The following is a 26,259-nucleotide window of genomic DNA, read 5'->3' as shown; positions in this document are numbered from 1 at the left end:
CTGAACTATTTACAACACAAAAACATTCGAGAGACAAAATGAAAAACAGGTAAAATAAACAAAATGAATATAAAATATAAGAACGAAAACGGATAAGAACAATCGAAAAATATCTAAGAATTAATTTAAAAAAAAAAACGAAATTATATCATTAAAATTATTTCAATATGGCGAAAAATTAAACGCTAAAAATTGCATCACTTCCGAAAATATACGAATTAAAAATATAAAATGTAGCTGAATACTTTATAAAAAAACATCCGAGAGAGAAAATAAAAAAGTAAAATATAGAAAAAAGTAAAATATATAAAACCATTAAAATGAAGAAAAACATATAAGAACAACGAAAATATATCGAAGAATTAATAAATAAAAAAAACGAAAGCTAAAGCCTGACCCTTTCGCTCCCTCAATTTCCATGTTTTATGCATATCTGGTTTATTTTCCAGGAATGAACATTTTCGTGGCCTTTTTCGTCTTGTTGCTATTGCTGGCAGAATCAACACCTCGGGCGGCCTCGTCCATTCCCTTAATAGGTGAGTCCGTCTCATTTTCCCACAATTATTTATGTTACAGGAATGAACATTTTCGTGGCATTTTTCCTCCTATTGCTCTTGCTGGCCGAGTCGGTTCCCCACGCCGCAACTGTACCCCTGATTGGTGAGTCCACTCTCTATTCTATACATACATTTCATCGATAATCAACCTTTAGTTTCTTTTTGTTTACCCTTTCTTAAAATTATTAATTATTTTCTTTTCTTTTCTTTTCTTTTCTTTCTTTTTTTTTTTTTTGAAATTTTCATAACCATCTTTCTGTCTCCTTATTCCAATTAGCCACAGTTTACGACATTTTCTTCACTGAACAAAATTAATCTTCCACTTTTTTCCCTTTGCCACATTTTTGGATTTTATTTTTCATATTTTTTCTCAATTCTTTTTGCATTTTCTAACCACAATATTCACGTTGCGTTATCTAAAACACACTATTTAGAGTATTGACAAACTTATTGAATATTAGTGACCATACTTTATACGATGAATAGATTTATATATACATGTATATATATATATATATATGTATATATATGTATATATATATTATGAAAGCGAATATGAATTAGAGATTTCTTAAAAAAGAGAGTTATCGGAATAATAAAAGGCTAAAGATTCTAGGTGGAGCTTATATACACAAAGAAAAAGGAAAAACGGCATACTAGAGAAGGATACTACTGCATACAAATTTAATCGTTCATTCAGTAAGAAGATTACAAAATTAGGAATGCGTGATATACATGCCTTTCATATCTAGATATTTTGAGGCCTAATGCTTCTCATCAGACGGATAGGGTGGTGGCAGGTAGCATATATAAATGCGACGTCATACGAAAGGTACTTATTAGAAATGAGCTAATGTACTTATCCCTAGACATCAAATTTATAATATCATTACCAATCATTTGCTCTTCCCTTCTGATGAGACGGATTAAGTTTCGAAATACCAAGGCATAAAGAACCTATATATATATATATATATATATATATATATATATATATATTGGAAATATAAAGGGACTATATGAAAAACAATATAACAATTATTCAAGTTTAATTTTAGGTTTTTGTAGTTTGTATTAGCATATAAATAGATCCGGGCATTTCTTAGTAATAAAAACGTATTTATAATAGAAAGAAATGCCAATTTCCGGTAGTAATAGTAAACGTTTCATAACATGTTCGGATTTATTCCTGAGATACTGTCGCCCTGACACTATTGATATAATGATTATAGCTATAATTGTATCTTTACACACACACACACACACACACTCACACATATATATATATATATATATAATTATAAAATATAAATATATATATATGTTTTTATACGATTGGCAAAATTTTAAAATAATTGTAAAGAAATGAACCATTGCGGAAACTCAGTCGACTAAAATAAGATGGAAAACGGGGTGAGGAAAAAGAAAAAAATGGGGGGAAGTTACATGTACCAAATGTAAAATTCAGTAAAATAAATTAGTCGATTAAAAACTAGATCGCTAAAATACACCCGAAGCGCTGTTCGTTCAGACTAACTTTTCAAGTTAACATAGTTATTAATAAGAAAATTCAATCCTTTTCTGAGCTACCAAAATATGGTCCATCTAGACTTCCGGTATACCTTAAGTTACCCTGGATTGGACCGGAAGGCCAACTTATTGGTAATAAGATTCCCTCTCTGGTTTCTTCTAATTTTGGTACTCTATCCCTCCGAATTGCTTTTTTTTCCATAAAATCCGCCTTTCCCTCTTTTCGTAGTGATGTTTTGCCTATCTCTCAAACAAGCAATATTGTTTACAAATTTCAATGTCGGTCTGGTCCGTCTATATAGGCAAGACTACCCAGCGTCTTCAGGTTAGAATCGCCCAACATGTTCCCCGCTCCATCCGAGACCATCAACTTACTACCAGAAGGTCTCAATCGGTAGAATCGTCCATCGGCCAACACCTGGTCGATAGAAAGGATTGTGGTCTTGCATTTCCCCGGAGTGTGTTTCTGTTTTGCACCGAGGACATACACAGTTCTACCTGTCTATTCTCGAGGCGCTTGCCATCATTTCCAGCCCCCCCTACTACTTTGCGCAAGGAGACAAACCTCCGGCTTCAATTAAAATTATTTAGATAGTCACAGTTTTTTTTTGTTTGTTTAACCTCCTCTCCGCTCTTACTCTATTCCACTACCTAATATTCTAAAAAAAAAAATCATTTTTCAGACATATACCCTTGAAAAGTTAGTCAGAACGAAAAGCGCTTCGGGTGTATTTTAGCGATCTTGTTTTTAATCGACTTATTTATTTTACTGAATTGTACATTTGTTTCATGTAACTTCCCCCATTTTTTTTCTTTTTCCTCACCCCGTTTTCCATCTTATTTTAGTCGACTTAATTTCCGCCGTGGTTCATTTCTTTACAATATATATATATATATATATATATATATATATATATATATATATATATATATATATATATATATATATGTCATATAATTTTTTAGTATGCATACAAAAGCTTTAATATAACTAAGACAAAAACGGGCATAGAGGAAGCTCATTACTACGTAGAATACCCGGGCGGCGTCTCAATACTTATAATATCGCTAATAAAAACAAAAAAAAAATATGTATGTCTGTACACATTACACACACACATATAAACATATATTATTAAGATAAACACATTTACATGGTCACGACAATAGACAGAGTGATGTTTCAGGTAAATGACCGGTTAAACCCGAAAGTCATCATCAAACTACTTCATAAATCGTTGCTTTCAAAAAAATAAATAAATAAATAAAAAAAAAAACTCAAATGACGAAAAAGAAAACTTTTTTTTTTCATTTTGTTTTTTCCATTCGAGTACTGGTTTCTTCTATGGAAAGCAACCATTTATTAAGTCGTCTGGCGGGGACTTTTAGTTTTACCCGACAATTTGCCCGAAACATTAGCATGTTCAGTGTCACGACCATGTAAATTTGTTTATATTAACAAAAATATACCTTGCTCTTCTTTTATTGAGCACTTATCACTCTTTAAGTCCTTTACCCTGGTACGAACACATACAAACACATACGCGTATACTAATTCCATTATCATAATGTTTTTTAATTGTGGGTAGGGCATACTAAACGTACCCTGCTGTCAACTACTGTTCCAGATATTCGAAACGAGAAATCTTATAAATATACTTATCTTGTTTGTAAGAACTGGTATTAGTATTTCTCTTGCATCTGCGTTTGTGCGTGTATAAACCTACTTCTAATATTGTGTGTAACTCGTAATATTTCAGTTTAGCGTTGTGAATTTAAAAAAAAAAAACATTGTTTGTTGGTACGGTGCATATATTATTCTAAACAGCGACGACTCAGAAATGACAACTTTATCATAACATTCACTTTCACGCTATTATTGATTGAATCACGCTACTCACTTGCAAAGCCACATCTCTGTGTCGATGTTGTTTAGATTTTATACGCTATTAATACTAACCTTACAGTTAATGCAGTAAAAATGGTCACTAATATTAAATAACATAATCGAAAATATTTAGCTAGGTAGTCATTTTTATTGTGGTGGATCCTTAGAAAATACATTTCTTCCAAAGTATTTATTCTTAAAGTATATATATATATATATATATATATATATATATATATATATATATATATATATATATATATATATATATATAGCACGTTGTCTGTGTGGCTGTGTGTTCGTTTCCTATGGACGCGAAAACGGTTGGGTCTCTTTTTATGAAATTTCACGAAGGTACATTATGTACCTTGCAGTATTCTTAGATAGGTTTTGTATCGCAGTGTCTTATAGAATATCGATAATCGAAATAATCCGATCAATAAAGGATGAGCCGATTTTATAAAAGTGAACACCTTACACAGCCCAACATCAGGAGTGAATTTGTTAAGTTTTATTATCACACAACTCGAAAGACGGCAGTCGGTTCATTGACATCACAAGGTTCGAAATGAATATTTCTCTTTAGAGCACAACTGAAGTATGATACTTGACTTTTTTTTTAAATTTCAAACTTGAATTCAAGCTATTATAAAGAAAAAGATTTTATAAAATCAACAGTAGATTCTCTACAGTGTAATGAAGATGGTAACGTATTGTGAACTTTGTCACTGGGAGACACATATGAGCTTCTTCCTGCTGCACCGCGATGGGTCCCCCGACTAGTGAAAGAAAATCACTCGATTTGATTAAAAAGTGGGCGATTTTACCGATTTCGTTGACAACAATAATATGGGAGTGCATAACATTCGTTGATGGTCATTAAATCCTGGACAAAAACGTGTCACTTTGTTAGTATATATATATATATATATATATATATATATATATATATATATATATAGGGTGTGGGGGTGTATCCTCTGTATGTCTCTTAAAAAGATCGGTTTCATACAATCACATTGAAAATATAAGTTATGCACCATGAAAGAGAAAAACGTAGATTCTATTATCTTGTATTAAAGCAAAAATGGCGACTACCTTTCTAGTTTTAATTTAAAACTAAACGAACGCCAAGCGTTAGCGTGTTATATGGTACGCTTAAATATGGTATTTTAGTGTATGCAGCTGTCGTATTTTTATAGAGGCAGTTCTCTATTTAATGCTATATTATTCCATAATATGGAGTAGTGCTACTCGGGCTTACATTGTTGTACAAATGCTTAGATATACTATGCATATTTTGTATTTATGTATATATATTCGTCCAATAGGTTTTTAATCAATGAAGTTTCTAAATTGACTTTTGTCATCTGTCTACGATATATAAACCTGACACCAAATAAAAGACAACACAGCTGACTTATAAAAATATTTTTATTCAACATTGAAAACAGGTTTCGATTTAGTATGACGGGTTTTGTCAAGTAAAGGCGCGTAGCCGGTTGTGGTGCGGATATTTTGGAAGTGAAAGAAAACATGTCAGCTTGTCTCGCTGTGCCACCTACTCTCGTTCAATTCTGTTGTGTCGATTTATATAAACATTCTTTTATTCTAGAAAACTTAATATGTATTCTTATCTATAGTCTTGACTTTTCGACCGATATTCTCTTAACTATTTCTGGTCAAACTATGCATTTAAATAGGCAATGGCGGAAAGCATCGCATTTCTCAAATGGAATTAAATCGTGCGTGTGCAATCGATCGAATGAATCTTTCACTGGAATCATCTACTGAAATATTTAATAATTATTATTATGCAGCAATTCTCCATTGATTATTATAGTGTACCCAATATATAGCAGCGATTTGAAAAGTGTCAAAATTAATATGATCTGGGTTCCATCAGCGAAAATCAAAACCAAATGTATAGCTTTCCCACCTTAGTCCTTAAGTTTTAAAAGTTGGCTAGAAATTAGGGCATGATTTTAAAGTGTGGGAGGATTACAAACAAATTCAGATTTTGTAATACAAGATTCAGCAAACACGCAAGCAAGGATGCCAGGACAGGCCACAGATTTTTTATAATTACTTAGATTAATAATTATTACTTTTTATTATTTCCAAGAATCGCATCAGATATTTGTGTTTGAGAAGAAATTAATTGAATAAAAATTAATTCTAAATGTATTTATCCCTTTTATGGATAAGATTAACGTTATTTAAATTTAACGATTTACTTTATGCAATCAGTTTCATTTGTGGCATTAATCTTTTAAATAAGAATGTATATTAATGAGGAAATGTTAATAATAATAATAATAATAATAATAATAATAATAATAATAATAATAATAATAATAGGATAGAATGACCCAAGAGTGAACGCACAAGCCATATCTCCACTGGATGAGTGCAAAAAGGACTAGGATCTTCAGGAGGTTTATTACCATAAAAATTCCAGTAAACATATATACGTTTGTATATATGTGTCACATTCATCTATATAACGTGTGTATATATGCGTCTTCGTCTAATCTAGTTTTTCTAGTGTTCGTTTAATTTATTCGTGTGTAACATTTACAACAATAGATACCAGTTTAACAACGAACATGTAATATTTGCAATGGAAAGGGAGAAATAAACATTCTCTGGGTTTGTAACATCCGGTCAATAGGAGAAAATACCTGGTCCGCCTTTAATCTTTTTTACGGATCCTCGAGAAATGCTGCAAAGAAAATCCATCCCAATGAATCATCCAATCTCGGGTTGTCATTCCAGCAACTTTATTTACCGATGTTTCCAATTGATAAGCACTAACGCTGGTTGTAGATTAATTCTGATTCCATCTACTGGGAGCCATAACCGTTCCTTTGTCGTCTTTCTCCCTCTCACGACTCCGAACGCTTTGCTCTCTCTTCCTCCAGATCTCTGACTGATGAAATCATAACTGTGTTTTCAAAGCTATCCCTAAAGTTCGCGTCACTTTAAGTGACCTCTACGTCATGCTACGTCAAACTCAAAAAGTAAATGTATTTTTTTAATTATTGTTTATGTTCTAACATTCTTTTCTATTAAAACATCTTAAAACAAATAATTTTCTCTGTAAATATTTATTTTGCTATGATAACATTCTATTTTTATCAATAACAATTGTCGACTATCAATATTACACGCATAATAACAATTGTCGACTGGCATACCTTCGGCGTTGCTCTGCTAATATCTAACACTATTAACTCGTAACACAAATTAGAATACACAATTAGAAGGTACTTCCAGGGTTGCAGCAAAGAAGGTGGTTTCTTTCTACCTAGCTAGACAATTTCACTTACCTGTCAGTATCTTATATATCTATAATATGACATTTAGCAATACGTGACGTATGTTGACACATCTGCGCCCGTGGACTATATACTTGTTACTCTATCTGCGACAGGTCTCAAAGAAGAGCCCGTGAATTTTTAGATTTCACACTGTCCAACAAGTTTAAAGAAACTCTTTTCTCGTAACAAAGTTGTCATTTTTATGCTTGTTTTAAAATCCGAGAACTTGCTGTACTTGACCTCGTTCAACTAGTAAGACGCCATCCCGTCGCGGTGGAGATCTTTTGATAGCAGGCAGCTTTCTACTACAATAGCGTCTTTGCTTGGCTCGTTTTCTATTGAATCCCTCAGCTTCTCGTTTCACCGACTCCCCAAGCATGCAAAAATGTTAAGATTAGTGAGAACTGTCATCTAGCTGTAACCCCATATATATGATACACATACAAATCTAACATTTAATTCAGGATAGCCCTTTATATTTCAGTGGCAATATGCCTTGCTAATAGCAAATATAAGAAAAACAGCGACCTCAGTGCATATATATCTCCAAATAGTAATATATATATATATATATATATATATATATATATATATATATATATATATATATATTGATATATAATATAAGTAAATATGAGTAAAGTGATTCATAATTTATAATTAAAAATCGATTTCAGAAGGAAAAAAAAACAATAAATTGTACGATCGTCTATTTTAATAAAAACATCGTTTCCGAAACGATCGTACAACTTATTTATTTTGTTAGCTGTTCCTTTTGAAACCGATTTTTAATGTTAAATTATGAATCATTTTACTTAATATTAAAATAACTCTCGGATATCTACGCCTATTGAGCTTATTATTTATCTACATTACAACAAGCACTGTTTTCTTTTAATTGTATTAATGCATTTACTAATACATTAAAAAAAAAACTCCGCTCTTTAGACTATTGGTCTTATTCCCTCAATATATATATTTATATATATATATATATATATATATATATATATATATATATATATATATAAAGCTGCATCAATTTAATGAAACAAATAAGAATGAAAAACACCGTTGCCAGCGTGTACAGTACATTACTTAGTAATAATCGGTAACCGTTTATCAAGCCCCAAAGTCTATTCGAAAATAATGTTTAATGATTATCAGATTGATGGTGAGAGAATATATTTACAATATACATATGATGATTGCAACGTCTTGTCAGACGAGTGCCACTCCCTCAGACATTTAAAATCCATGAGCCCAAATACCGGAGGGAATATCTATACAAAGATGATGTTACAGAGTCTTAGCTTTGTACGACAGCTAAGTCTCTCTCTCGGTTCAAAATGTTGAGATCCAGCAACAAGCAAGAGCAAGATAGCCAGCAACAAATTAAACTGCAGACCAGCTTAATGCGGGTACTGGTCTTCCGCTTTATGGTTTTTTAAATCAGAGATTTGCTTCTCCTAGAAAGGTTGCCTTCACCACGGCTTACTGGAGGCCTTCTCCACCCCAAATATATATATATATATATATACATATATATATATATATATATATATATAGAGAGAGAGAGGGAGAGAGAGAGGGGGAGAGGGAGGGAGGTAGAGAGAACAACAGGAGTATGAAATGAAATCACAAAACTATATATTGGTGTATATAGATTGGTGCATTTGTTGAATAATGGAATACAAGCAAAATTTGGGGGATTATGCTAAGGCATTTCGAAGTCTAATGCTTCTCATCAGAAGAGTAGAGAAGGTGCTAGATAGCATGGGGAAGATGCGGCGTAGGATTGATTAGGAAAAGACTAAGTGGAATTATAGTATGTTGGGAAAAGCTTATATATATATATATAAAGAGAGAGACAGAGAGAGGGGGTTAGTAAGAGAGGGATCAAGTGATGAAAAGTAAGATTATATCATATCGAAATTCAAGAAACAAAAAACGATCATGTTTAGCATGTTGCTTAATTATTAGTCCAATAACAGAGAATGTAGCTATTAATAATGCAATAATACTGTTAGCAGCTAAATCTGATACGTTTAAGAACTATTAATACAAATTATGGTAATAGGGATATATGTATCAGTTTACGCTGTACGAATTTGTATAAAAGTCTAGATTCATTTCGTATATAGATCTATATTTTATCAACAAATAGTTTGTAACCGATATTTTTTTATTAAATAAAGTGACATCGAATTGGTACGCTATTCCATGCCAGCGTTATTTTCGGTGGTTACACTGATGAAAACTTTTATTTTTACTTAGGAGTCACCACTTATCAAAGCCCGAAGACTACTTGAGGACAAAAGTAAATAGAATTTACGGTGGTAGTGTAGTAATTGTTAATGATGTAAACTGGACAGCATTTATGAGGTCGGCTCAACAAGAATTTGTTTACATTGGATTTGAAAGCTACCATGTTGCATTTAACCGGGAAGCAGGGTAGTGGGACAGTGTTCTACAGGCGGTCAGCTCTGGGGAAAAAAGCTTTGTAAATTGAATATATGTTTAGATTTCTGCACGGATAGAGAATAGGAGGAATTCGTTTGTAGATAGTCGAGTGCTCTTTGTGAAAGTTTTACAAACTTGTAACACAGCTAAGGCTTTTTTTAATGTAAGCCTGGATAAATGACAATGTTTTAAAAAGGTAGAAGTGGTGAATGATTTGAAATTAAAAAGCCTGATACTTATTCATACACCATTCGCCCATGTATGGAGTATTGTTGTCACATTTGTGCTGGTGCATCTGCTACTCGTCTCTCGCTCCTAGACAAGGTTCAAAAAAGAGTCGCCAATCTGATAGGCCCTGAACTGGCATCTAAGCTTCAGCCTCTGTCCCATCGACGAAACGTTGCATCCCTCTGCCTGTTCTACAAGTATTTTAATGGTGAATGCTCTGACGAACTGAAGACACTTGTGCCCCCACGACGTAGACACCCTCGACAAACCCGTCAGGCAGCTAAATCCCACACAGTAGATATCCCTAGATGTAAAAGATCTTTCTACTCCAGTAGTTTCTTCCCTAGAACCGCGAGACTCTGGAATTCCATTCCAGGTTCCTGCTTCCCTAAATGTACTGACACGCAGAAGTTCAAGTGCAACGTGAACCGACATCTTGCTGCCCAAATCCCAACATAGTGCCCCAGTAGTTGCTGCCCCTGATAGTAGCCCCCTACACAAAAGTGGCAATGTGCCTTGTTTGGTGTGAAAATGTAGTAATAATAATAATAAAAAAAGATTGATGTCAGTGTTATGAAATAGTATAATCGATTTATTTTAATATCCTACCTGTGACAAGTTCTGCATAAATCAATACATCTTACTCTGCTAACAAAGAGGCAATCCGACTTCCCACAAAGTTCATTAATTCCAGCCTCATGACTGACAGAATTTTAGGTCACCCAAGAAAAACAAATCTATGTGAAAAATGCCTTATTGCGTGCTGATTTTGTATGATTGTGTTTACATTTTATAAAAGAAAGGAAATCTTTCTGAGGGTCCATCGTGTATGCTTTGCTCCTCATCAAAGAGGATTGGTTTATTTTCTTTCACTTTTTCAATGCTTGTAATTTTTTTTTCTTTTAGTTTTTCAATCCATTTTTCACAAAATTTCAGCAGCACTTTTCTCTTTTTTGATTATTTTCTTTTTTTTTCATATTCGCACATTAGGTCTTAGAAGCTTTATTACATTTGCATCTTTTATTTCTATTTTTCGGAAGAAATAATCTTTGAAAATGGGAGTATTATGTTGAAATCATATAACGTAAACCATAGAATATATATAATGTTTGCTCAAACGAAATATTATATAATTCTTGGCCACGAATGACTCGTTTATCATAATATTAATGTGTTATTATACTTTTTTCTGATTATGTCGGGAAGTAAAATTGAACTATTGCCATATATAAACTTACAAACATTACTTATAAACACAACTTATAACTTATTCCGGATAAACACTTATAACTTAACTATTACTTATAAACACTTATTACTTAGTTATTAAACATAATATAAACTTATTAAAAAGAATTGTATATTCACCGAAATAAAAAATGGTTTTCGTATTATTTTAATTCTTCGAACTACTGTTCTCATCTTGAGTGATGTTTTCACAATGTTTCGCTCAATGTAACATCCGACTCTCGTCAGGTATATCCTGTCGAACACACGAAGTTAGCACGGAACGCTTTCCTATATGTCATGCGAGTAGTATACTCTACTTCTGTTAGCCATGACTTTATAGAAGTCTAAGTAATTTTCAAGTGTAGTTTTCTGTCACCCATACCGAGAATTGAACCTTCAACCTTCAGGAGCATATCACTTTTACAGTTGATCTTTCCAAGTACTCTAACCGCTGCGCTATGACTGCTTGCGGAATCTCCGAGTTCGACAATATGCATCTGTAGATGATCGTATGTTTTATCAACGCAAACATTGTGAAAAGGATTCTCAAGATGAAAACAATAGTCCGAAATCCCTAATAATATGAATAACCTATCCTCATCTCAAAAATGAAGAAATGTAAAAACGTGTTTATGAGGAGGAACTAATGTTTTGTAAGAGAAATTGATGCAACATCTTAGAAAAAAAAGCGGACGTATATGTCAAATTGAGTGTTTGCATTATTAAATTCAATAGAATCGCAGAACCGTTTTACTTATTTAAAACAAATACTAATAAGATGTTAGGAATTTGTTAAAATGACGCAGAGTTGATCAATGTGAGACTTGCTTAATGGAGTTAATCCATTGACAGAGACTCGCTTACAAATAGAGAAATTCGCCCAAATAAATACACGTGTTTTAATAAAACTAACTTTTGCAATAGTAAAGAAGTGCATTTAGTCAAGAGAAAAGAACATATTATTATTAATTGTTTGGTGATTAAAAATGATACATGACATATGATTTACTAAAATATGAACATTCATTAAATATATAAAATAAAAACAATAAGAAAAACTAATATATTAAATCTAAACTGAGACGTTTTTCTAATGGAAAACAGAGACAAAAGTATCATATTATATGTAATATCATTTTGAGGTATGGTCAAATGATAAACTGAAACGCCCTTTTAAGTGATTGTTTCCCAAACTGTTCCTATATATATATATATATATATATATATATATAAATTTTTAGTCATTCAATGAATATAAAAATTTATTACGTGAAATGTTTGAGTTTCATATAAAAGAATTTTATCATTCTATGTAAGACAAAGAATACATTAGAAATATTTTAACTCCTTATCTTATAGGATTTCGATGTCTACCATCTCTTCAGAGGAGAAAATATTAGAAAGTATTTATAATGGAAAATCGCAATTAAAAATTAAAAATTGATTTAGTAATTAAAAGTCATAAAGTAAGGGAAGTTAAAGAAAAGGATATAAAAGTTTACATCCAAATTAATACTTATAATAATACTTAGATAATATATTACTTATAGAATATTACTGCCAGTAATATATTGTAAATCTTATAATCACAGGTCTCTATACCAGATGATTGTTGGATAATTTTATTCTGAAGTATATATATATATATATATATATATATATATATATATATATATATATGTGTGTGTATGTATATATATATATATATATATATATATTCAGAATGTGAGAGATTATATATAATTATTTCCACAGCCAAAAAACATCGCAGCCCACACTGCATGTCATGGTTCTTGTGGGCGGCGACGTTGTTTGGCTGTGGAAATAATTATATGTAGGAAAAGTTTGAACGCAGAACATGCTGAACACCATTTTGAAAATTACATAACTCTCACTTAAAAGGCGTTTCAGTTTATCATTTGGACTTTTTCTTTTTTCTTGGTAAATATTACAGATGAGCGCTTTTAATCTTCCACTAAATAACTACATTAATATATTTACCAAAATTTGCTGCATATTAATTCTGACAATTGATAACACATAAAAAATATGATTAGTAGAAGTTATTTACCAGCGACTTAAATGGAAAAATAATATATATATAAATATATATATATATTTATATATATATATATTTATATTATATGTATATATAGGTATATATATATATATATATTTATATATATTTATATATAGATATATGCATTATTAAACACTTTAACATCACATATAATTGCACGCCCTTTACTGAGGATTTAGATTAAGCAAACAATGTACGTGAATTTAAATATCTCTCGGGATATTGTATCTGAGAAAAGGAATAACGTATGTAGGCTTCCACAATTGAGTGCCACGTCTTTCTTGTGACTATCTATATGGCATGAGGACAATAATCCACTGTCTAAATCTAATTACCTTCCCTTTCAAAATCGAAAATAACAAGTATTAGAATAAAACAATCAAAAACCTCAATCAAAACCTAGATTACATATGTTAGATTATATTAGAAATATGAATAAAGGATATATTAATTTTAAATCTCATCAAAACGTCCTCATAATTAAATATTACTAGTAATGCTGTTATTACGTCAACCAATTATACGGTTCTCATTAAACATTAAACAGATTTTATGAGTTAGATGTTTTATTTGCGACACACCTTTTAAATATGTCCGCGGTCAAAACTGGAAATGATGTTGTATTGTGCTTTACGCACTCAAACAAACAAGCTCGAGTGAAAACAGAACCTCCGGCATTACGCACATAAAAATATTTACATGAGCTAGAGGGAAACACGTCCTAAGATGAAGTATTACTTCCACAGTTAGGGTGGAGCTCTTAAGTTTACAGGGTAGAAGACTATCTACGGAGTAAGCGAACGCTATTTTGCCTCCATACTTCCTCATCCTCACATAAGAAACGTTTCAACTCTGGCTCTTCTCTATAATTACTTTTATGGTTGGTCCTCGACTGAGCTCCAATCTATGGTCCTTCCCTATAAAACGTTTACAACAAATAATCGCCAGGCTTCAACAACTGCAAACAACTTCCCTCACGCCCTATCAGTCTCTAAAACTAAACAAGAATTCCATGCTAAGAGTTTACTTTCCAGAACTGTAGAACGCCATATTTTGTGTTTGTTTCCTACTGATCATCACATGATCATCGTCAAATCTATTGAGATTATTTTCCTATGGAACCGTCCTCTAAAATAATGTATGTTCTACTCAATTTCCACCATAACTGATCATAGTCTCCTACCACCTATCCAACACATAATAGAATCGCTTCCAGGTATTGATATGTGGGTGCATCTAAATTAAATAAAGCTTAATTATATGTATTATATCAAAAAGATCTACTTGTATATACTGCATAAACAAATCTAATTATATCAAATAATTAACTAACGTAAAATTTAAAGCTTCTGCGTATTTCAATCTCAAACCAGATTAAGCTAAACAGAGACGCTGGCGTGTGTGCAGCAGCAGCAGCAGCAACAACATGACACGTACGTAAATGATCAAGCCGGTGCGTGAGGTGACGTCACGGCAGAGGAAGAGACGGAAAAAGAAAACGAAGAGAAAAAGCACCACGTGGCGAGTGATCTGTAAGCGCGTGTGGGCATCAGAAAAACGTGCAGCATGTTGGGGAAAGACGTGTGACTGCGAGAAAGTCTTTGAAGGAAGATGTAATCCGAACATCAAACAAACAAACAAAAACATGTTTGAACGATTGTGTGTGTGTGAGAGGGGGAGTGAGCTGCAGACATAGAAGCGGAAAGAAAAGTCGAGATTAAAAAAAATACAGCGTCGCGAGGATATGAGTCGCCACCTGAGACGAAAACGCGTTCGACACAGCAGAATTTTGTATTCTATATGGCAAACTACGAGGCATTTTTTGCAATGTGCAATACGTTATTTGGAATGTACCATGAAGAACTCTTATTTATTGACACCAAAATGTGAGTGTTTTCCTTTCTTGTTCCTTTTCGACTGTCTATGCATACAACGTGTTGGGTCCAAGTTAAAATGTAACTATAACGTTAAAAAAAAACCTTGGATTGACCCAATGTCAACTTAAAACGCACAAACAAGTTTCGATTTTTGTTTTAGATGAAAGTAAATAACATCCGTAAAAATTTTCTCAGTTTTGGTGTTATTCTCATAAGTTTTGACCAATGTGACTTTACGGCCTTCTTCAGATGCATTTAGAACTTGGGGATCATGTCTAACGGAACGAGGACAAGCTACTCCGGGTGATTAAATAAAGGGTTTCGTTCGAAATTCCGTGCAGGTTCCTGAGGTATGTTCTAAGTCGACGTAGGATGTATCTGTAGAAGGACAGATTACGTCGACAGAAACGTTGTGAATATAACAACCAATATATATATATATATATATATATATATATATATATATATATATATATATATATATATATATATGTGTGTGTATTAGTGTGCTGGAACGCTTTCATCTAAAATTACGCTTAATAATGCAGAATGTAAAGACTATGCATAAAAATTCGGTGTAATGTGGAAATTAAACTAATCATCGAATAAGAAGCGTTACTAACGAATGAAGTAAGGAATATTAGTTAAATTAGTTAAACATCGTGAAATTTTTCGCATATCTATGACTGATAATATTAAGAATTTTGTTTTGATAGTTTTTTTAAATAAAACAGTAATCGTTTCATATCAATGTCAGAACGAAGAAAAATGTAATAATTATACAGAGTATAGGAACAAGAAATATACACATTCATTCCTAGCCCTGATCTTCAGTAATCGTATTCTGAGATCATATGTTGAGATGTATGCAAAATTTACAATTGGCTATTGTATACATAATAAACATCTTGTTAACCCGAGCATGTGGTTAAATGAACATGCTTGTCTTGATACTTTTAACATATCTAAAACCTCTACCTTCACAAAGCCACCACTCGTCTATGCATTGGGTACTGTTGCCGCACTTGGACGGGAACATGTGCCAGTTGTTTTACACTCTTAGAAAAACTCCAAAAAACGGTTGATCGTACAAATCAGAACATTCTATTGTTTGCATTGCTTTCGCTGATATTGTTTTACTCAGAATTACGTCTAGAAAGTCATCATAAATTACGGGAAGAACACTGTGAAAGTTGTTAACACCCTATGTGAAAGGTATTTTTGCAGTACGAACTGGATTCGAACTTGAAACACCCAGGTCTTCAATCCGTGTCGTTAACCGTTGGAAATCTGTCACTTTCAAATAGTAAGACGAGGCTCAAATAATGTTAGTTAATTTTAATCAGGATTAAAAAATTATCGGAAATTGGAAGGGTATCGGACTTGGTATGAGACTCGGTATCGAATTAAAAAATATATGTTTATTTTCCGATCCATGTAAGTGATGTTTTACTGTTTATTTTTTTTTTAATTTACATTTCCATTGTTGGTACTAATGATATAATTTTAAATGAATTTATAATTACCAGTAAAATAAAAATCTATAAAACAACGCCAAAGTGTACTTTTACGTTAGAGAAAATATCTGCATATATTACGGTGGGTTTAAAAAAAAAAGTAAAAGTAAAATTTCAACGAAGGTCATTACAAAAATAAGACTTTCAATTTTGGAAACTACAAAACTAAAACGGTGAAGAACTACAAAGTAGAAACATTAAATCGAACACACATTTTGTGCTCCACACTTTATTTTTCTACATAGCCACCACCATTCTCAATTAACTTTAACAGTGATAAACGATCCCTTGGTCGTATATGTGGCAACAGCCTCTTGCCACTCACATCTTTGTCTCCACTCTGAAATCGCCGAACTCATCTCCTTAATAAACCGTATCAGCTGTGTAAACGTCCAACAAGCGCTGAGAATGTTCATAAGTCCAATTTTTTTCTACACAAATAAATTCAATGCGGCATCTCTGCTATTGACTTATGTCCATGAAGGAGTTTGTTTTCTCAAACCGTCAATATCTGCAATATTGAGATGAAACTTTCAAGTCATGAATGCATAAATTCAGTCATCATAGCAATGCAATTTGCAATCATTTCTGATCCATTCGGGTGGATAAATAATAACAAACATTGTTTTGAACGTCTATCTTATAACTAAATGCTTAATGGTTTTGTGCATAGGGGGGTAAATATTCGTGACAACATATCGGAGAACATATAACGGCAACTACAAAGAAGGGACTCATAACATAGATGATACATGCATTTATATACTAGGAGAGGGGAGATACTTCACTTATGATGGAGGAGGCACATTATACTTGGAGGGGAGCCCTATACAAAGTCCATTAAGAAGATGATGAAAAAACACATTTACTTTTTCGGTTGTAAAGACGACACGAAGACAAACGGTTACAAAATATAGACGGTCGTTTCTTTATTCATATGTCGGCCGATTGATGATGTCAGAATATTCAAGCCTTTTCGACTACATGGTCTAACTTCTACCCCTTCGCTTCTAGAGGGATCAGCTCCATAAATCGCTCCCGATTATATCACTGTGATTGCAATCTTCCCATCTCCCTAACTTCGAGCCCTCGTCTCAATATATCGAGAATCTCCTTTGTTTATGACGTCAGAGATGTGCTCTCAACCAACGTGACCTTTTTTCACGTGGATTTGAGATACGTCTGTTCAAACACACTTTTGACAAAGAACGAATTCCAATTTCAATTGTTCAACATCTAACGTATTTTTAATCATTATATATAAACTCGCATTATCCATTCTTTTAACTGACATATTTAATATCTAGTTATTTCTAAAAGAATTAACAATCGGCTTAATTCCTAGTGTTTAAATTTCCATTATCTTTTAACACTTGTCTACAGTGTTCGATTCTAGACTTTTCCTAATATTATTTCCACTTATCTTGACTGCCTTCTTACTTACATGAGAAGGAGACATCCCTTATGATGTAACCGTTTTAAAAGAATCGTAATCAGTAATTGTATCGGAATCGGGAAACGAATTGAATGCTACAAATCACTAGTATTAATTATATATAAACACACGTTGCACTAACAAACAGACATCTTATCTACCCACTCTTCTCCACAGTCACATCGATTTGTATTGATTTGATGGACATTTTTTGTCCCATTGTAACATAACGCGGACGGCTATATGCAAATGCATGCGAAATGACGTCACAGGCAAAGAAGAAAAAGACTATAAAAAGAAGAGGACGATCACACGAGACACATGGAGCAAGGTACGAAATTACGGTCGAGATCACATTAGAGATGTGAATAACGTTCGAGATCACGTGGGTGACGTCATGGTTGTAACACTGTTGAAGTAAATGTTGAACAACAGAAAAAGCGAAGTTATTTTCTATTCTTTCTCAACTTTGCGACTGAAGCTACAACGTGTTGGTTCCATACTACGTTACACCATCCTTATTCACTTGTTGCGAAATCCAGTGAAGTTGAAACTTTCCAAGGTATGTTAGTTGTTCGTTGTTGTGTTTTAAGCCATATCAACCTTTTCATGCTGAATCTGCACGTATATGTTGTATAGAATATCGTCGTAGATGAATCTGTTATATACAGGTATATTTTATTCATAAATAGTTGTTAAATGGTTTACAATATGTTATTTAGAGATGAAATCTTGACAGTTTCTGTTATTCAGAATGGAGGTGGACTCGGAAGTAAAATCAAATAAATGAATAATCTACACTTCCAAACGTGACAAAATCGGAGTTGAATAAACTAATCACCAGACCTGTACTGCTTTGTAAATTAAACATTTATATTTCTCAGAATTGAGAGATTATATGATCATTTTCACAGCCAAACAACGTCGCAGCTCTCAAGAACCATTACAGATAACAAACCAGTAATCAAGCCTCGAGTTTCGCCGTCATTTGGGCTCATCAGTTAGACATATTCGAACTCTGGATTCGAAACCAGAGTTTGGATATTTCAAACTGATGAGCCCAAATGAGATCGAAACTCGCGACTTGAGCTTACGGTTTGTTGGCTCTTATGGCTCTTGGGAACTGCGAAGTTGTTTTGCTATGGAAATAATTATTCATATTTCTATATATGAATAGATGAGAGAAACGACGTTTCCCGGGATTTAATAAATGATCAATGAGTGTTTTATTCTCCCATATCATTTTTTTTTTGTCATGGGAATCCTATTTTTTTTAATCAAATCGATTGACTGCCTGATTGAGTCGGGAACCCATAACCGTTTACATGACTCCCTGCAGTGACTTGGTACACAGTGCATTGTAATCTACAATGCACTGTATTTAACCTAATGGTGATTTTATAAAATTATAATTTTATATATACATAATTGTTTGAAGTAAGTTTAAAATGCAAAAACAAATTATCATAGTTCAGTTGTGCTTTAAACAGAAATATTCACTTCGAACGTGTTCCTGTAATATGAACGAATCTACTGTCGATTTTATACGTCCGGTCTTACTCCTTGTGCGTGAATAATGACTCGAATAATGTTTTAGATGAAAAAGCTATGTATCATAGTGTACTTATGCTTTATACAGAAAGCTTTCCAACGCGCCTCTGTCATATGAAAGAATCTACTGTTGATTTATATGTTGTGCGTTTCGGCTTGTGCGGTAAAAAGACTTTTCAGCTGCACCCGTGATGTTAGGTTGTGGAAGGTGTTATCTTTGAGCTAAATCTCCTGTTCTTTCTTTCATCGGATTATTTATATTATTGATAATTATCGAAACCATTTCAATACAAAAGTACACTATGAACATTCTCAGGCATATATAGTATGTTAGAGTGAAATTACATATACATTAGTCTAGCCGTTTTCGAATCCATAGGAAGCGTACTAAAATACTTACACAAACACACAGGTAAAGTTCCTCTCATATAGTTGTAAAGATTATGCTAAAGCTGAATCAATTAAAGAGCGTTTCATTTTTTATTATAATTACACAAAAAAAATACATGAACGGGTTTATATTCGAAAACTATTCCAATCGGTCGCAATTTGCAATTACAACGTAAAGTAAGCAATCTCATCATCATGGCCGCCACTCGAATCGAGTATACAGATATCGAGCTGCTTTATTTGTATGAGGAGACAATCTAATTCGAGATTCATACATTCTATCACCATTCGAGCAAACGGTATCGTTTCGCAACTGTGTGCGTTGCTGTTTTTCGTGGCGCACTTTTCTTGCTACTCTTCAGCCTCATAACATTATTCTCTTTATTCCATTACTCAACTCTGTTCTCATGGACGCACCCGCCTCCTATATTTTTCAATCAATACCTTTATTATTCTCCTATTAATTGTCTTCACCTTTCGCAATGAATGTTGTGTAACACTTGCTCTTGTTTAATGCTGTGCCTATCACACTTGCATCCGTCTCTTTCTATCTTTTTATTAGTTCCTTTAAAAAACATAATATAAAGTTTGGAGTAGTCTATTATACAGAAACGTGTATATAACCATGATTTCTAATTTTAAGGGGAAAGAGAGAAAAGTACATAAGACATACACCCATTAATCATTTTTTCAATTTTATTTTGTAAACATCCTTTTTCTGAATCATCAGAATATTTGTTTATATGGAAATTGGCTTAAAATATGAAATATCCTGATATTAAGTCTAACTGTCAGAAAAGAAAACTCTTTTTGTAAATTAATCAGTTTCATATTCTCAAACTGTCATAAAAGTTGCATAACTTTTACACGAACAATTTTTCTCAATAAACACCTGCATATTTTCACTTATTTATTCTTTTATTATTTAATTTTAAAATATTTTTTTGTTTTGCGGTTTACTTAAATTTTGCTATGCAGTGTATTGAAATCGATTCAGAATTAATTTTTTTAATTTTTTTTTAAATAAACTCGAGCAGAACGAAAATAACATATGCAAATTTTGGCTCCTTATTTTAATTGCTTCCACACACGGGAATTGGTTGGTTGTTTTGCATTACGGCATATCAACCCTTTTCGGGTTATTTAATGTCGAATCCAAAGATTTTGAAGAAAGATTTATTTGATAGAATATATTTGTTGTTTTCACGTCGGTTTCTATTTAACCCAAAGTTGGGACCCTAACAGGTACTACCACTCCGGGCCAGAGTGGACCTGGGAGCAATGGTAATTAAAGGGTGGCTCCACACTCCCCAAAGCCCAGAAGCTTGGGCCTCACCACTGGATATAGTTTAAGGTCATATCCAGGACGCCCATTTAGGGACTTTTACCCTCTGCAGGGGGGCAGTCGGTGTATTCTTATGCGCCACCGACAGGGTCGGTTCCTAAGGAGGATAAATTAAAAGGTGGTTAAAATCCAACTCCAAAACGTGGCAGCTTCTAGATTGGAACAAAACTAAAATTACTTCAGTGTCAATTGACTTTATTTTAACTGAACGAAAACAGAACATAAAAAGTGCAAATCCAAACATATAATATACGCTGCTACTTTTCAAACAGATCAATTTTTCAGGATGGAAGTAAAACGTGACGATCAAAATACATTCATTATAAAATACATTGGGTAAAAGTTAATTTTAAAAGATGCCGTAAAATATACACATATATAATATATATATATATATCATATATATTATATATATGTACATATATAAACTATAATATATAAAATCTTGTATGTAAATATGCATAAAAATTAAATATGTTTACAAGAGTTGTTGCTTGCACAGCAATATTGTTTCCAACCAAGCTTTCATCGGATTCTTACTCTGGATTAAGTCATGGTTTCAGGGCTGAAGCATCATTAACACTAGCTCAGAGCCCCCCTGCAGCATTTCACGATAGCACTGGAAATTGTTGTATTGTTGTAACTATGTGGTATTGCCAGATCCACGGTGATGCATACAAGGCAGTGTCTTGTATTTCCTTTGTGTATTTTTGCTTTGTCTGACAGAGAAACACCTAGATTATTCAAGAAGGTAGAGTTTTCATTAGCACTACTAAAACCTCGGCATACAACGTCAATAGGAAATACAATATATATATATATATATATATATATATATATATATATATATATATATATATATATTCCGCAATCTGTTAAAACTTATATTTTTGGTTGTTTTTGTTTTGCGGCATATCAACCCTTTTAGGTTATTTAATGCCGAATCCAAAGATTTTGAAGAAAATTTTTTTAATAGAATATATTTGCTGTTTTCAATTCGGTTTCTATTTAACCCATAGTTGGGACCCTAACAGGTACTACCACTCTGGGTCAGAGTGGATCTGTGAGCAATGGCAATTAAAGGTGGCTCCGCACTCCCCAAAGCCCGCAAGCTGGGGCCTCAGCACTGGATATAGTTTAAGGTCATATCACAGACCACTTAGATTTTTCCAACGTATCTTACTTTTAAGATATATAATAAATCTTTCAAATTAAAGCACTCTCTTAGAATGCATAGAAACGAAAATAATAGAATTAATAAATTTACATATCTTAGATTCCTTTGCATTAAATCAATGTTTATACAACTACTGGTTTGTTTTTGTTTGTTTTTTTTTTTCTATTAAGGTTATGACTTGCCCAGAACATGACAATATAACAACTACCCGGGAAAATAATGATCTATGTATTTAATAGCTTTATACGTAATCATGAAATACTATTGAGTGTTTATTGTTCAAGGTTCAATTGGTTTGTACATCGTTTGTTCATATTGACTTATGAAAATTATTAATTAAATGAATGGCAACAATGTTTATTTTTTTAAGCTTTACATAAGTTCAGTCAACTAGTTATATATAAGTAGATATATCTTTAGACGATGTTGCTTTTAAAAGCGCTAACTTTTCAATGTTTATGTAAGAATAAATGAAATATATGTATTGATCTACTTTAGTATTGAGCACTTTTGTGTAAACCTCGTTTAACTTATTAGATGTTTTCACATTAGAACAATATTAACCCGGAATAATCACACACACACACACACAAATATATATATATAGATGTATATATATATATATTTGTTTTACATGAGCATTAATATGTCGCTAAACATTCATGAGCATGTTTCAAGCCCACAGTTACAACTTACTAGAGATTTCTTAAGGCGATATTGCTGATACAAATATTCAGTCAGTATACACACACACGCGTGCGCACACACAGACACACACGCGCACACACGCATATATATATATATATATATATTTATATATATATATATATATTTATATATATATATATTGTTTATTTACATAAACTTTTACGAGGCGACAAGTCATTGTTACCGTCGGTTCAAACCCCGATAATTAGGATCGTTTTAGATACCAATGTCAAGCTCTCGTAAACAAATACTCATCTCTATTGGAGATGAGCATTAGCTGACGAGAGCTTGATATGGGTATCTAAAACGTTCCTTATTATCGGGTTTGAAACCGACGGTACCAATGACTTGTCTCATCTGAAAACTTTCTGCAAACAAAAAATATATATATAAATACGCTTTTAATTTCTGAATTTTCCTTTTAACTGCGCACTTGATTTCTTTTTCCCAAAAAACTAATTATAATTATATATATATATATATATATATATATATATATATATATATATATATATATATATATATATATATATATATCCTGCAGTAAAAACGTATGTGTTCTATTCTTCATTAATCCTTAGGCAAAATGGTATAAAATCCATTATTTAAAGCGGATAAATAGTACTAACTAATAAGTTATGTATACACGCTGTCTGAGTCAGCTTTACATAATATATTCTACCACGGATCAGCTTTTGTTTACATTCATCTAAGAAGCTTGTATGGGTTCAAGCTTCCAAACTTTTACCAGATATGCGTAATACTGAAACCTTCTTGGTAAGCTTGCATAATAGAGGTTCTAAACCAGTTCGAATCTTACCAGGGATGTCAATGGGTATTTATCCGTCTTGCCGGTTATATCTATTTTCTTACACGGTTGTTTGGGATATGAAATTATTGTTTTTGTAAAAAAAAACAACCCGCTGGTAAATTACACTAATTATTCATTAAACATTTGCACGTACGTTAGTTTAAAGTTCTATCAACCTTTCTGGGGGTTGTTTTATGCCGAAAGTAAATCTATAACGTATATCAGTAATTGAACCCAAGTTTCTATTTTCGTATGAGTTGATTTGATGGTGTGTTGAATTTTTCATAATAATAAAAATTCATGAAAATAGATCGATATAGATCAACAAAATCGATGTAATAATCAACAAAGGTGTCGTCAATTATTATTTTCATAATTGATGCCATATGTAACACCATTCTCTTCGAAATTCTTATCCCGAACGTATATTTTTTTTTACTATGGAAACGCGAAAAGTACGTTATAGTAAAGCTGTCAAAGTTTTAAATTATTAATTCACCTGCATCGATCGAGAAACAATGTTTTTGTATTTCTGTTTTTTTTTTTTTTCAATGAAAACGACGACGCTATAATTTAAGGTAAGAATATGTTTTCCTTCTCGTATTTGTTTTTATAATAATTTTGTATTCTTCATTTCCTTTCCTTTGTGTCTCAATAATATATTGTTATATTTTTGTGTGATACGATTTTTTGTTGCAGAGTTATGTTTTGATTATATCTTCCTGTAAATAATTATGTTTGGGATTATGTGAGGATGTGAAAAAGCTATGTAACATCCTGTTCACCAGGTTCAAAAAAAGATGCTAATAGACAGTATAAAATAATTTTCTTATCTTTTCTATTTACTACATTCTTTTATACATATTAAATCTTGTGTTATACTTTCTAATGTTTCGCGGTGAAATCTCCTTTTCAAAAGTACTTCGTATTGGATGGACGCATGTGTGTTGTGTTCGCTGAATACATACATGATGCATTATATATATATACATATGTATATACACATCTATCTATTCATCTATTTATTTGTCTCTCTCTTTCTCTCTCTCTATGATATATATATATATATATATATATATATATATATATATATATATATATATATATATATATATATATATACATATTCTTTCCCGAACAATGTATGTTTGTTTTTTGTCGGAGTTGCATATATTATATAATAATTATGACTAATTCCAAACAGACGCATATCATTACATTTTATACTCTAGTCCTATTTAATAGAGACGATGAATACCAACTAAATGAAAATTCAGATAAGCTTTTACGCTATCGCCTAAATAATCTATATAGAGAATAAAGCTGAATCAATATTAACACTGAAACTTAGATAGCAATCTTACTTTGTGTCATACGCAGCATTGCAATCAAGCGATTACTGGCAATAACACGTGACGTTCTTTGGTATCTCTGTGACAACAAGTCTCTTTAGATTCTGGACTACGTTCATTTCTTCCAATAATTCTTGTAAATCAATTTGAGTCGATTAGAAATCGATTTCTCAGTAGTAATGGCGGCTTTCTTTTGAATTTGAGTTACCAAAGCATCTTGTGGATTTTTTCAATCAGTTGTGTCATTTCAGTGTAGTTCTAGACTGTGCTGCATCCTATGTTTCTCTTTTGTCTTTTTCATCATCTTTTCTTTCATTGCTACGCACTCGGCGACCAACTAATACTGTCTCAACCGCCTTCTTGTTATATCACTTGACAATTTAATTTGCCTTATTTTCTGAAATGTTTTTAGTTGGGTTTTAATATCGATTACCGTTTTCGTGTGTTATCTATCATGAATCTAGTTTGACATTATATCTGCATTTTCTATGCAAACTATACATTTGTCAGATAAGGTTGCCTGAAGATACTAGCTTTCTGACCTAAAATGCAAACACAATGTCATTATTAATGTTGTGGTTGCAAGGTTGAACAATAATTAGTAAGGAAATACAATAAAGACGCAAACAACAAGATAACGCAATAATAAGTGTATTAAAGAAAAGGTATATTTACAATATGTACAAATGACGGTGTCGAGTCAGAGAGTCTTGGTGGGAGGACATGTACGCTCTTCGGCGTCACTTCCGGTGGCATTTGAGTAAGACACACCAAGGCCAACCTAGGCTTGCCATTTA

General features: G+C 32.4%; 1 protein-coding gene across 4 annotated transcripts in view; it reads left to right on the top strand.

Annotated features, from left to right (window-relative positions):
* LOC145252815 (neuronal acetylcholine receptor subunit alpha-10-like) overlaps positions 1-26,259 on the top strand; it is a 979,766-nt gene that overhangs the window by 878,236 nt on the left and 75,271 nt on the right. For 2 of the 4 annotated variants that reach the window (XM_080112788.1, XM_080112785.1), the window contains one exon: positions 577-660. In XM_080112788.1, the coding sequence (XP_079968914.1) occupies positions 577-660 (84 nt within the window). Of the gene's footprint in view, positions 1-449; positions 537-576; positions 661-26,259 lie in introns of all 4 variants that reach the window. The other 2 variants (XM_080112784.1, XM_080112787.1) reach the window with 1 other exon arrangement.

Source organism: Euprymna scolopes, chromosome 29 (assembly GCF_053919585.1).
Source record: "Euprymna scolopes isolate OS-2025 chromosome 29, ASM5391958v1, whole genome shotgun sequence".
Taxonomy (NCBI): domain Eukaryota; kingdom Metazoa; phylum Mollusca; class Cephalopoda; order Sepiida; family Sepiolidae; genus Euprymna; species Euprymna scolopes.
The sequence above is the reverse complement of the archived record's forward strand: the minus strand, read 5'-3'. Positions and strand labels throughout refer to the sequence as shown.